Source organism: Salvelinus sp. IW2-2015, linkage group LG31 (assembly GCF_002910315.2).
Source record: "Salvelinus sp. IW2-2015 linkage group LG31, ASM291031v2, whole genome shotgun sequence".
In the NCBI taxonomy this organism is placed as follows: domain Eukaryota; kingdom Metazoa; phylum Chordata; class Actinopteri; order Salmoniformes; family Salmonidae; genus Salvelinus; species Salvelinus sp. IW2-2015.
This window is the reverse complement of record NC_036870.1, coordinates 11,742,284-11,757,058: the sequence shown is the minus strand read 5'-3', so window position 1 is coordinate 11,757,058 and position 14,775 is coordinate 11,742,284. Positions and strand designations below refer to the sequence as shown.

Sequence of the window (14,775 nt, the reverse complement as noted above, 5' to 3'; positions counted from 1 at the left end):
TTATCCAACATCATTTGTCATATAAATTGTTTTCCAGTTCTTTCACTAACAGCAGACCTAGACACAGGTTATTAAAGGCCTGCTTTCAAGACAAGTGTTAGGGGGCGCTGTCGGTACTGGGACCGGGTGCAACGCATTTGATGACGTACGTATTCATCAGCGTTTACAACATGACTCAAAATGGCTGTGCTCTTCTCCACTAGACGGCTACTCGGGAACTGAAAGAAAAAGCAACCTAATCACACCAACAATTTGTTCAGGTTTGTTTTTRAACTAATAGTATCGTAATCTAACTATACATTTTTATGTTCAATTCTTTCAGCATGTGTATGAGAAGGGCTTTTGGTGAGTATGCTGGCTAGCCATCTTCTCACTATATAACGTTAACTGTTACTAGCTAACTTATAGTAGTAAACCTAGCGAGACTAACTTGGAACAAAATATCCAGCTGCTAATGATCTTGTTTGGTATGTCATGTAGCTAACGTGTTGGTTAGTTAGTGCCTAAACGAAGTTATGATAGTGCTACTAGCTAGTTATTATATCATTATTACTTTCACGTTGTCAAAAAAAGAGAACCCAGCTTACTATTAACGTTACCTAGCTAGGTAAGTAACTTAGCTTAGTTTCGTGATGCATACATTGGCCAGGCGTTTTATGTTCAATTCTTTCAGCATTTGTATAAGAAGGGCTTTTGATGAGTACCGTATGCCATCTTCTCACTATATAACTGATAATAGCTAAGTAACTTTTCTTAGCTAGCGTTGTAACTGTTTCAAGCTGTTAGTTAGTCAGCTAGCGTTAGTTGGCCACAACTGCACTCCCTAAAAGCTACCCGCGTTATCTGCTTTGCTCACAACGTTAAGGAGCTGCCTAATATCGCTATTGGAAAGATGACATCAAGGTTGAAGTCCAGTTGACTGTTGAAATATTTACTGCATTGTCTCATTCACTGGTGAGTTAAGATATTAATTGCTGGATAAACCACACCTGGCTAATGTATTCATCATGAAGTCGGTTACAGCTGTTTAGCAGACCTTCCCCACAGAAGTAACGTTAGGTGTCCACAGTCGACCTACACTGGATCTGTTGGGTGGTGGGGGGGGGGGCGTGGGCGTTTTAAATGACTGGAAGACAGAGGTATGAGGTCCAGCTCTAGACACAGTTGAACTTGAACCAGCACGCTTCAACTGGACATGTAATGAGATTAACAGTGGCAACTAGATAAGCTTCTATGACCTCTTTCAAACAGTGTCTTAGTGGTTGCTAATTGTAAATGGGATAAAGAGGTGTTTAGTTGTTGAACATGAGCAATCGCCCTTGCCCATTGTTTGTCTCTTAGTGGTCATTTGATTGTGTGACAGGTTTCACCCAGTTTGGACCATAGAGGATAAATCCACTATGACAAGCTTCCAGCCTTGGTTGTAATTGTGGCGCACATCTCACACACCTGCATGGGGAGGATGGAGAGCGATTGCAGAATCCCCATGTTGTGCTTGAGGCCCAGAGTCCTGGCTTTGCATGCACTCTTCTGGGGTTTGGTGTCTCTCAGGTGAGTGTACTGGTGTTGTACTTTTTGCTGATAATGCTTTATGCTCTGCATTGCTTCAGAGCTTAACTCTCATTACTGTCTCTTTCAGAGTGTTTGGTGCAGCTCTGCTGAGTGAGGAGAAGACCACAGGTWCTATACTTTTATCTGTATTTAAGAATGAGTTGGAGAACTTGAGTACAGGATTGATGTGGTGCTGCAAACACAAATGAGTGCTCATACATTGTTAGTATAGCAAGTTAGCAACACGTTTCACYGAGAAGCAAATGTTTGCACGTGGGGCTGATATGTGCATCTACTATTTGCAACATATATCAATGTTCCAGTATAAGCTCCAGTTTGCTTGACTCCTGTCAGGATTTAAAAAAAAGTGTTCCTCTGTTCGTGTCATTAAGCACAATTTCTGTCAAAACTATTCCCAGCCCTTTTCAGATACTGATTCAAGGCTTTTTGTTTTGCCTGTCTTCTAGTGGCCAGGCCGGTAACCACCCCCTGTTGGCAGATGGAGGAGTTTGTGGTTGCGGTGGAATGRTCCCGGTGCACCGCTTTCCAGTCGGTGAGATCTCTCTCTTTGTCCATCTCCCTCCCCACACTTCTGCTGACTTTTCCTTTCGTCTGCCAATAGTTCTCTGCTTAATAGATAGTTTATTGTTGGGAGATGTGAATGTATGCCATTTAATGTAGTCATGGTTTATGCCACCTCACAGTCCAAATGGTTGCTTATGACAGTGGACTTCAAGTTGCAACAAGGCGTTTTAACTGTAAGCTATAGAGATACTTAGATACTCTTATCTGATTTTAAAGTGGACAGGTTTTAAGATAGCTCAGTGAAAGAGAATACTGTCTGGTATTGTAATCTGGTTTAGGATGCTTCCCAGCCAAAATAGAACCTTCTCTCCAACTTTTCTGTTGGACTTGTAAATTCGGTGTAAACCCATTAAATTGCCTTGCACCTTCCACCAACGCATTACTGTAATTAAAACATTGTTTTGTGTTTGTTGATGCATCATTTGACAGTTGGTAGACTAGGCACCCTTAACCATCCTGTCCTCACTCTAGAAGTCATGGGCAGCATGTARTCAGACGGGATACGTGGAGAGGATCAACTGCACCAAGTCTAATAAAGATGAGTACAAGAGGTGAGTCCCTACAGCTGCTATTGACATTTCTTTGTGATCGTTGCTGTGATGCCGAGCGATCTCTTGATTTGACAGGTTGGATCCAGATCTTGTGTGAATTGGATGTAATTAACCTGAGTAAACAGTTGACTAATAATAAAAAGTACGCTATGAAGCACTTTTTCATCATAGATTACAGGKGACAAACTCAAATGTTTAGACTATTACACAGACTGATTTTAAGTTTGAATGAAGATGTATTTATGAGTTTTACATATCAGAAATACTATTCAGTCAAGCTAATATTTCCATAATAAAGACACTTGTTTCCCTCCTGAGCATAGCTGCCGCTCTACCCTGATGGAGGAACACCTTTTCTGGAAGTTTGAGGGAGCCATGTTGGGCCTTACCATACTGTTCGCCCTCGTAGTGGTCGCTAGGCAACGTTCGCTGGACCGGCTTGCCTCCGAGAAAGTCCGCAGGCAAATCGAGTCCATCTAGCACGGTACACCGGAGTGAAGAGACTAGTAGACCTCAACATAGTCGCTCAGCTCATTTCAAACTCTTAAGAATGAACAGAGACACCGAATTTCAACAGCATGGAGGTCTGGAGAACGGTATATCTGACAATGGGCCAGGCTTACTGGAAAACAGTTTCTACATTTTGTTGTTGAAGAAATGAAAATGAAATCAAGATTGACAATGAAACTCCAGCCCTAATTATAACCCGCCAAAGCACAAATGATGAACAGTGTCTGGCGTTTTGTCAATGGAATTAATATCCCTAAAGGTAATGGCTCTTCTGAGCAGTAAACTTGCGGTACTTTGATCTAGACAAAGTCTGTGAAATTGATGAACGTTGGGAACTGGCTACATTCTAAGTAGCAGARAATTGATGGATTCGTTCAAGCCACATACATGGTTCTTTAATTACGTTTGAAATTATWATTTTTTGCCTGTATACAGAATTGTCTGACAAATGCCAAACAAGTTTCTGGCACATGTTTCTGTTCTCTGAGAGAACCAAGAATATAATATAGTGTCAAATGCCCTGTCTCACTTGGAAACATGGACTAATAACTAGGTCTGTGACTCGAATGGATCTAGAATCGGTCCTATTGGGGCATAAATAAGAATTTGTTCTTAACTAACTTGCCTAGTTAAATAAAGGTAACTTTTTTTTCTTTTTAAGAAAAAAATATGGGATGGGTTTGCATAGTGTTACCGTGTACTGGAGTATAAGTTTCATGCTGCAATGCTGTTTTCACCTTCGTGGGTTTCATATTTCCAAGGTTCAGTATTGGTGTTCTGCCGAAAGTCTACAATCACTATGTTGTGAAATCTTGTGTGTTTGGAGATTCCATTCCAGACATGGTTCTAAATGCAAACACTAACATTTGACTACTAGTGTTTTTGATAGGCTATAGAGTTTCCAATATACACYACACACATTCATTTAAAAACTGTTGGATTTCCACTGATTGTGACTCACTTTTTTTTTTTTTTACTCCTTTTAATGTTGGTGTCTGAGCTTAGTGATTGCCAAGATTTTCCAGATGTGTTCAAACTAATGATTTTATCATATTTTTACATTTGAACTGTAAATAATGTATTTTTAGGAAAGGTGTAAGATGTTTTCAAACGTCAGCAGCTGACAGATTACAAAATAAATGGGGGGGAAATCTGAGTTTGTTGTAATTAAGTCCACTTTTCAGGGATATAATATACAACACAAGTTGAATATGAAAAAGGTGCTTCCCAGAGTCAACTTGGACRGCAGTATTCGTATCAATACACTTTGATGTACTAGGAAAGCATTCATTGTATTTTTCACTTGAAAATGTGCAGTTTTGTTATCAATACAGTTTGAGGGAGACAAAACAGCACAATTGACATGAGCTCCATCTTTGACAGAACAGTACTTGCCCACGTTGGAATTGCACTAAAAGAGAAAAGTAAATGACAACGTTGATTTTGTTTGTGAGCGATTGCACTAACCAAACAAGGGCACTGAAGTTGGTGTGGGTTTACAAGTAACCGCTAGATGTTGCTCTAGTACCACAGAATCAAACTGAAGGAAACTAGAGAAACTTGGGGCCCTACTCAAAGCTGGTAGGCCTAACTGGGATATCCCAGAAACCTGGTCAAAGGTTTTGATTGGGCCCTTAGTTTATAAAATACAAAAATTAGGAAAGTGGACCGGGTTAGGCTACTAAAAACAATTTGTCCAACTGCATATAAAAATAAATAAAAAGTTTTAATACAAAACAGCGCAACAAAAAAGCAGCTCTAGGAAGCATATAAGATAGGCCTAAACCTGTGGTTAGTTACAGACCATAATGCACAATAATTGTGATTCGTATTCTGCGTAACGTTATACGTTGACATACTCCAGGAATGCGGTTGAACGTCTTTCTCAAAACTAAGGAAGACCATTCCCTCGGAAGCTGTCCCCTATCTTGGAACTAGAATAGAAGAGTGAAAATGACAGCTACATTGGGGCCGAGACCATAATACAAATCATCATACTCCTCTTACCATTAAACAATTATACTAGACAATTGATTCGTAGCATTAAGTTAGTCTGTTAGCCGTATCAAATGACTATGCTGTTTGAATCATAGCCAGGATACCTAACCTAATTTACGCTCGCGTGAGTCAAGCGTTTCCAACAACGGGACGTCTGCTAATCTTGCCTCTACTCCAACAGACAAACACATCAGAAACGATACGGTGAAATTCGTCAGTGTAATTTCCACATTGGTCAGACAGTTGCGCAGCTGATCTGTACACGCCACGCGATTCACAACGCGCGAGAACTCTCAAAGGTGCTGAGCGGATTTCCGGTCAAATGGTGAGTCGTTTGACTCCGTTGTCCCCAAATGATATTTTGTCTCTACGTCGATTACTGACACATAGCACCCTGCCGAAAACACTGTCCTCGATGCACAGTAATCTTTCCTGTTTCTTAACGGATTTAATGAGCACATCAGGTGCAATTACACTTTGACAGGTTGACACAGGCTGTAGGCCTGGGCGTTTAGCTCAAATTAAKCAAACATGGTTTATATCCACAAGACAGGACAAACATTGCCTATTAGCTAATCACACAATTTCATTTTTGTTAATCTACAGTGCCTTAAAGTATTCCCACCCCTTGACATTTTCCACATGTTACATTTAGATTCACTGGCCTACACACAATACCCCATAATGTGAAAGTGGAATAATTTTTTTCGAAATGTTTACAAATGAATGAAATCTGAAATGGCTTGAGTCAATAAGTAATCAACCCTTTTGTTATGGCAAGCCTAAATAAATTCAGGAGTAAAAAATTGCTTAACAAGTCATAATGATTTGCATGGAATCACTGTGTGCAATAAATAGTGTATTGTTTTTATCACTATCCAATAATTTCTGGGTAACAACCTTACTAGCTAGGTTTCCATCCAGTTGGTGACATTTTCATGCCAATAGTGAAAATAATCTGCTTAAAAACAATATGCGCATTTTCCCACCGTGTTTTTCCATCTAATTTACTTGTTGCGGATAAAAGCATGATGCGGTAGTGGACATAAAAATTACTTTTGCGTTAAATTCCCACATTTTAAATGGGTTTCCATCATATTTTAAACTCTACTGTTGGTTTTGGCACAATACATTTTGCGTTATATAGTATATGTGCCCACCCTGGTCTTGGCACGTACGCTCAAGCCAACAGCTTGCAGATATAGCCTACTACATYATGAGATTATTATGGACAAAAGCGCTAGAATAATTTTTATTTGTCAAACGGCAGTRAAGCATCTATCCTCATGTCACCAAAATAAGACTCTCCGTTTCGATTGTTGTTCACTGCCACTCCCAATCTTCAAGTCTTTCTGCAGATGTTCAACTCTGAGGCAAGTTCTCATCAAGGATTTGCTTTTATTTGGCTCCATTCATTGTTCCCTCTATCCTTACCAGTCTCCCAGACCTTGCTGCTGWAAAGCATCCACCTAGAAWTATGCTGCCACCCCCATGCTTCACGTAGGGATGGTGTTTGARGGGTGATGAGCTGTGCCTGGTTTTCTCCAGACATAGAGATTTGCATTCAGGCCAAAGAGTTACATTTTTGTATCATCAGACCGCAGAATCTTTTGCTTCATGCTCTTGAGTCTTTCACATCTTTTTGCAAACTCCACAAGTGCCGTCATGTCTTTTTCTCAGGTGTGGCTTCTATCTGGCCACTCTCCCATGAAGCCCAGATTGGTGAAGTGCTGTAGAGACTGATGTCCTTCTGGCAGGTTCTGCAGTCTCAGCCAAGGAACTCTGTAATTCTGTCTGAGTTCTTTGGGTTCTTTGTCACCTCCCTGACCAAGGTCCTTCTTTCCCGGTTGCTCAATTTGGTCAGACGGCCAGCTCTAGGCAGATTCTGGGTAGTTTCATATTTTTTCAATTTCCCAATGTGGAGACCACTYTGCGCTTGGAAACTTTCAACAATCTACAAATTGTTTTATACCGTTCCCCAGATACTGTATATGCCTCATCACAATTATATCTCYGAGCTCTACGGATAGTTAATTGGACTTCATGGTATAGTTTCTGCTCTGACATGCAATGTTAGCTTTCGGACCTTATATATACAGGTGTGTTCATTTCTAAATCATGTCCAAACAATTGAATTGGTCACAGATGGACTCCAATCAAGTTGTAGTGGCATCTCAAGGATGATAAATGGAAACAGGATGCACCTGGGCTCAATTTGGAGTGTCATACTGGTGTAAATGATATATATCTGTATTTCATTTTCAATACATTTGCAAAAATGTCAAACACGTTTTCATTTTGTCATTATGGGGTATTGTGTGTAGWTAGGTGAGATAAAAAACTGTCACACCCTGATCTGTTTCACCTGTCTTGTGCTTGTCTCCACCCCCCACCAGGTGTCTCCCAMTTTCCACATTATCCCCTGTGTATTTATACCTGCGTTTACTGTTTGTCTGTTGCCAGTTTGTCTTGTTAGGTCTTACCAGCGTGGTTCCAGTTTTTCCTGTTCTCAACTATTTGTTATCTAGTCTTCCCGGTTCTGTCATTTCTGCCTGTCCTAACCCTGAGCCTGCCTTCCTGCCTGACTCTGACCTGCCCCTTTGACAAATCTCTGCCTGCCCTGCCTGCCCCTTTGTTATAATAAATATTCTGAGAATCGAACTATCCCCCTCTTGTGTCTGCATCTGGGTCATATACTGAGTRGTGATAAAAACATCTATTTAATCKATTTTMAATTCAGGCTCTAACACAKAAAAAATTGAGGGGTATGAATACCTTCTGAAGGCACTGTATTTTATTTTCATAAAAAGGTTTGAAGGAAACATGGTTTCTGTGATTGTTTTCAATTAAAATGGTCAAAAATAAACAAAAATAACTTCTTAGAAAAAAGGTATTTCTCTAGCAGGATTTTGGCCAGAGTGGTCTGAGAGTGGAAGGGAAAACTGAAAACTAGCTGTTATTGGTAGAGAGGTTTGGAACTCTCTRTCTTATTGGTCTATCCGCCAAAACTCCATCCCACCAAAACAGGCTGAAATTTCAGTTGGTCTTTTCAAACAGCTCTTACACTTAAAGGGCATTATCATAATTTTAACAATTTCACAGTATTATTCCAACCTTATAGTGTGGAACTAGATATATAAAATACAGAAAAAATCACATTTTTGAAGACACCTGGCCTTTATTATCTGAAATCTGCTGGTTGAYAAGGCCATAGGTCATCTTCATATCTCACACATTATTACATTATTTTCATATTATCTCAGCCAAAAGGTCAGACAGGTTGATATAAACTATTGGTGGTAGAAATGTGCATCATATAATTTTTGTATATACACTGGCCCATTAACCACTGACTGAGACAGACTCCAAATCCATCTGGTATTAAAGATCACCAKTTGTCCATCCAGGTCAACTCAATTCTTGAGAGCTTGATTCATATTTGATTGGAAGTCTTATGATGGTAGCACAATTAGTCATAGGCCTAGTCATTATGGAGCGAAGACATCTGCAGCAAGACAGCAGTGACTGCATCTCTCGGCAAGATTAAGGCCTAGGATCTATTGCATCAATGTAAAATTACTTCCAAACGTGCAGTTATCACCTTGGTCTTTTATTCATATACACTAAAATGTGTTCAAAATTCCGACCTAAAAAATGTAGGCCTAATAAAAAGAGCATTTTAGACAGCATTTCTGATGGATGAAACTTAATCAAATTTTTCGATTTTCAATGTCATTATAAGCAACCCATTTGGAGTTTAACCTAAACTGATTTAAATGTAGCTGTAGGGCTACAAATGCAATAGGAAAATAGTAAGTGAACTTTTTTTTAAATGGGTCATCAAAAGGCTAGTACTCTACAATGCAAGAGGACGCATGGAGCTTTATGAAGACGTTTTAATAAACAAAGAAATACATTTACTTATACTTCGAGAAGACAAAGGAACTCAAGACAAAGTCATACATGCAGACTGACATTTACATTGGTAATGGCATACGTGCATGGGAGTATCACAAGCCTGGGTTTCGGAAATGTTGTGCGTCTGAGGGTATAGGTATGTGACCAGMGTCAGTAACAACGCAGGAAAAATGTGTTGCACGCGGTGCCTCGCAGACAGTCACAAAGCCTTCCAATGCGCGGCCCGTGCTTCATAGCGCACCGCTCTCCAACYTCACACTGTATATATGAGAGAAGAGAGAGATGACCTAAATTCGTTAGGTCCTACTTGCACATTTCTGTTCCCAAATCAAAGCATCTTCAATGTAACAGACAACTTCTCATAGCACCATGGGCTATGCTGGCTCTCTAAATAAATGGCTCTGGTACAACCTGTTGCGTTTTGGAAATGAGAGATATGAGGTAGATGTGAAAAAACAAAGGTTCTTGACTTAATTTACTTACCCGTGGAATGAGACTTGCTTTTTTCTCCACTGATAGACCTATCCTGTTGTCTTGCTGTACGCCTTCCAGAAGCCTCTCGAGCGCATCAGCCTGAAAAAAAGTCCCCAATAAAGATTATTAGAACCATCTTCATTATCAGACCAAATAAATATTGCATGTCATCGATTTTTCGACATTAGCTTGAAGTTGGMACGATAGAATCGGCTACTTTACATTGGGAAAGAATGGGCACAAATGTATCATGTAGATCTGCGATTCTCAACTGGTGGGTCATGACCCACATTTGGGTCGAGTGAAGTTTTGAATGGGTCATTGGAGTAAAAAACWTTTTTTTTTWWATTATTTTATGAAAAAATACTACAGTCTGAAGTTAAACGACTTCAATTCAAGTGTGTAGAAATTATAATGAACGTAATTTTTTWAATAATGTAATCTCTGAAAAGAATTCTTCAATCACAGTATTTTCAATATAGAGCAGCACTATTTTGGGTGATTTTGTGGTTTCAAACCAGCGAGTTTACTAACATTCTTCATCAAGAATATGGGCCAAATTTTATTATTGACAATGAAAGAGGTGGGAATGTTGTTCCCTTGTCATATAATTGCTACATTTAATATCAATATAAGATAAAAAATKGTTTTCCAGGTTGTATTTTGCCGATGCTTTTTCTTTATGCGAATATTGGGCCACGATTGAGACAACCTGGTTCAATGTGGGTACCTAGGCAAAACCAGTTGAGAACCACTGATGTAGATAACATATAGCCTACATCGCTAATTTGAATAAGTAAGGTAAAAGTAGACTATCAAAGAATAGTCACACATCAGTTGATGGTAAAAAAAAAAAGATCAAACTTGAACAAGTTCTGGATTGGTTTGAATCGAAACAAACTGCTTTATCCTAAAATCCTCAAAAAGGACAAAACCAAGTAAATTAGTAAAGTGACTTACCAAATCTCTGGTGACATATCCCAGTGGAAATTGTTCCTCTTGTGAAGAGAGTCTGTTGTCATCTGACATCTGCCCCAMGCAAACAACACTGAAGACAGACAGACAGACGCCCAGGTAGAAGAGTGCTCGGACCCTGATGCTGTCCATGGTGCTCAAAATCTTGCGCTTGAACTAAGAGAATGCGAAACAAGTCGAATTTCAGCTAATTTKTCTTGGCAACTATCCGTGTCTTTGGTATTATTCTCTCCCTTTCTATTTCACAGCTCAGGTCCTCACTCTTTCTTCTCATGGGTACTGCACTTGCTTCTGTTGTTGCTTGGAAACTTTTGTTGGCTATTTATACAGAACCAGCCCCYTGCTGCTCCGGTTTTGTTCAAGCGTCATCACCGTCGTCTCCTCAGACTTTTTTTTGCATGGATTGGGTGAGATGGGTATCTCGGTCAATGATATTAAACATTCACGCGACACCAAGGAATTCATCGACCAGGGTGAAACTTTAGGAGCCTATCCATATATTACCATGATGTTTATATTGTGCCTCCAAAGTTGCAGCCTGGCCTCAGACTAGACGTAARATAGTACATGTAAATCTGTGACGCTCAAATTAGTATGATATGTTACTTTGTTATAGTTACATAAGACAGAAGGTTACTTATGCTAAAATGAAAAGAGGGAGGTTGGTCAGGGAGGATGGACMRCATATAACGCAAACGTCTAGCAACCCAAAGGTTGCGTGTTCAAATCCCATKACAGACAACTTTAGCATTTTAGCTAATTAGCAACTTTGCAGCTACTTACTACTTTTTAGCTACTTTGCAACTACTTAGCATGTTAGCCAACCCTTTCCCCTATCTCCTAACCGTAACCTTAACCCCTAACCTTAACCTCTAACCCTAGCTACTGTTAGACACCTAGCTAACGTTAGTCACAACAAATTGTAATTCATAACATATCATACGTAATTGCACATTTTTTTACATATTGTACGAATTGCAATTCGTAACATATCATACGGAAATGTAACATATCATACTAAATGGAGGGATACAGATTTATATTTACTTTGTTACATCTATCCCTGAGTCCAGGTTGAAAGGTGTCATGTTACCATATTGCTYTGGTGCTACATCAAATAAGAGAAGTCAACATTCTGTATAATGCTTTATGATTGATGTTGTTCTCATTTCTTCAATACGCAACAGTCCGAAGGAAGGYAACTACAATATGCCTTGTATAAATGCATATGAAGCACAACTTACTTGGCAATTGTTTCATTTTGATGAATTATGTTAATTKATTTATGGATCACTTGGACATAAAGTGCCTTCTGATACCATCACAAATAGGACAAGATTATGTAATGTAGCCTAATGTGAGATTACTGATCATCTCATTGTCTGTAAAAAATGACCTACACTACACCACTGTTCCCCAGGCGCCGAAGACGTGGACGTTGATTATGGCAGCCCCCCCACACCTCTCTGATTCAGAGGGGTTGGGTTAAAAGCAGAAGACACATTTCAGTTGAATGCATTCAGTTGTACAATTGACTAGGTATCCCCCTTTTCCCTTTCCKACATACACCTTTACAATTGGCTTAACTGACGTGATTAAATCAAATGCCGTATTACTCTTCGATATCTAGGCCTAAATGCACATGAGAGGTTTATGGATGTTTCTCAATGTTGTGTGAATGACTCTGCCTACAGTGCCTAAAGTACCTAAGCAAACGGCACATATGTAATTTGCTGGGATACTTCATCCTCCTCGGGGYGGATGGACGCCATATAACGCAAACGTTAAACGTTTCAGGGAAGTTAGAAACCAATATACACAGGCAGTTAGAAAAGCCAAGGCTAGCTTGTTCAASCCGAAATTTGCATCCTGCAACACAAACTCAAAAAGTTCTGGGACACTGTAAAGTCCATGGAGAATAAGAACACCTTCTCCCAGCTGCCCACTGCACTGAGGATAGGAAACTCTGTCACCACCGATAAATCCACTATAATTGAGAATTTCAATAAGCATTTTTCTACGGCTAGCCATGCTTTCCACCTGGCTACCAGGTACAGCACGTCAACAGCACGGCACCCCCCACAGCAACTCGCCCAAGCCTTCACAATTTCTCCTTCTCCCAAATCCAGTCAGCTGTTGTTCTGAAAGAGCTGCAAAAACTGGACCCCTACAAATCAGCCGGGCTAGACAATCTGGACCCTTTCTTTCTAAAATTATCTGCCGAAATTGTTGCAACCCCTATTACTAGCCTGTTCAACCTCTCTTTCGTYTCGTCTGAGATTCCCAAAGATTGGAAAGCAGCTGCGGTCATCCCCCTCTTCAAAAGGGGGGAAACACTCTTGACCCAAACTGCTACAGACCTATATCTATCCTACCCTGCCTTTCTAAGGTCTTCGAAAGCAGTCAACAAACAGATTACCGACCATTTCGAATCCACCGCACCTTCTCCGCTATGCAATCTGGTTTCAGAGCTGGTCATGGGTGCACCTCAGCCACGCTCAAGGTCCTTAACCATATCTTAACCACCATCGATAAGAAACAATACTGTGCAGCCGTATTCATTGACCTGGCCAAAGCTTTCAACTCTGTCAATCACCACATCCTCATCGACAGACTCGATAGCCTTGGTTTCTCAAATGATTGCCTCGCCTGGTTCACCAACTACTTCTCAAGCAGAGTTCAGTGTGTCAAATCGGAGGGCCTGTTGTCCGGGCCTCTGGCAGTCTCTATGGGGGTGCCACAGGGTTCAATTCTTGGGCCGACTCTCTTCTCTGTATACATCAATGATGTCGCTCTTGCTGCTGGTGAGTCTCCGATCCACCTCTACGCAGACGACACCATTCTGTATACTTCTGGCCCTCTTTGGACACTGTGTTAACAACCCTCCAGACGAGCTTCAATGCCATACAACTCTCCTTCCGTGGCCTCCAACCGCTCTTAAATACAAGTAAAATAAATGCATGCTCTTCTAACGATCGCTACTTGCACCTGCCCGCCTGTCAGCATCACTACTCTGGACGGTTCTGACTTAGAATATGTGGACAACTACAAATACCTAGGTGTCTGGTTAGACTGTAAACTCTCCTTCCAGACTCATATCAAACATCTCCAATCCAAAGTTAAATCTATAATTGGCTTCGTATTTCGCAAACAAAGCATCCTTCACTCATGCTGCCAAACATACCCTCGTAAAACTGACCATCCTACCGATCCTCGACTTCGGCGATGTCATTTCCAAAATAGCTTCCAATACCCTACTCAATAAATTGGATGCAGTCTATCACAGTGCCATCCGTTTTGTCACCAAAGCCCCATATACTACCCACATTACATTTACATTTAAGTCATTTAGCAGACGCTCTTATCCCACCACTGCGACCTGTACGCTCTCGTTGGCTGGCCCTCGCTTCATACTCGTCGCCAAACCCACTGGCTCCAGGTCATCTACAAGACCCTGCTAGGTAAAGTCCCCCCTTATCTCAGCTCACTGGTCACCATAGCAGCACCCACCTGTAGCACGCGCTCCAGCAGGTATATCTCTCTGGTCACCCCKAAAACCAATTCCTCCTCCGCCTCTCCTTCCAGTTCTCTGCTGCCAATGACTGGAACGAACTACAAAAATCTCTGAAACTGGAAACACTTATCTCCTTCACTAGCTTTAAGCACCAGCTGTCAGAGCAGCTCACAAATTACTGCACCTGTACATAGCCCATCTATAATTTAGCCCAAACAACTACCTCTTCCCCTATTGTATTTATTTATTTATTTTGCTCCTTTGCACCCCATTATTTCTATTTCTACTTTGCACATTCTTCCACTGCAAATCCAGTGTTTTACTTGCTATATTGTATTTACTTCGTCACCATGGCCTTTTTTTGCCTTTAACTCCCTTATCTCACCTCATTTGCTCACATTTTATATAGACTTATTTTTCTACTGTATTATTGACTGAAWGTTTGTTTTACTCCATGTGTAACTCTGTGTTGTTGTATGTGTCGAACTGCTTTGCTTTATCTTGGCCAGGTCGCAATTGTAAATGAGAACTTGTTCTCAACTTGCCTACCTGGTTAAATAAAGGTGAAATAAAAAAATATATAATAAATGCATGGCTCCCTTGCTAGATGGTGACATCACTCTAGGCATTGAGGCTTGAATTATTGCCTCTGTGGAATTTGCTCTCTTTAATGTTATTCTAGTGTGATTGAATCCAATA

The 14,775-nt window shown here is 40.5% G+C and overlaps 2 protein-coding genes across 3 annotated transcripts; one reads left to right on the top strand and one right to left on the bottom strand.

The window, feature by feature from the left end:
* The first annotated feature begins 155 nt into the window (after positions 1 to 155).
* Positions 156 to 3,411, top strand: LOC111956068 (protein JTB). Of its 2 annotated transcripts, none has more exons than XM_023976488.2 (6): positions 156 to 260; positions 1,364 to 1,551; positions 1,640 to 1,680; positions 2,019 to 2,104; positions 2,611 to 2,687; positions 3,011 to 3,411. In XM_023976488.2, the coding sequence occupies exons 2-6, from the start codon at positions 1,454 to 1,456 to the stop codon at positions 3,165 to 3,167; spliced, it is 459 nt and encodes a 152-aa protein (XP_023832256.1). In that variant the 5' UTR covers positions 156 to 260; positions 1,364 to 1,453; the 3' UTR covers positions 3,168 to 3,411. The 2 variants fall into 2 exon arrangements, with proteins under 2 accessions (XP_023832256.1, XP_023832255.1); XM_023976487.2 differs by having other exon boundaries at positions 167 to 260; positions 2,608 to 2,687.
* Positions 3,412 to 9,074: 5,663 nt separating this feature from the next.
* Positions 9,075 to 11,008, bottom strand: LOC111955977 (cocaine- and amphetamine-regulated transcript protein-like). Its single transcript, XM_023976372.2, has 3 exons — positions 10,548 to 11,008; positions 9,597 to 9,686; positions 9,075 to 9,371 (listed from the first exon to the last, which is right to left on the bottom strand). The coding sequence occupies exons 1-3, from the start codon at positions 10,692 to 10,694 to the stop codon at positions 9,264 to 9,266; spliced, it is 345 nt and encodes a 114-aa protein (XP_023832140.1). The 5' UTR covers positions 10,695 to 11,008; the 3' UTR covers positions 9,075 to 9,263.
* Between the last annotated feature and the right edge of the window lie 3,767 nt (positions 11,009 to 14,775).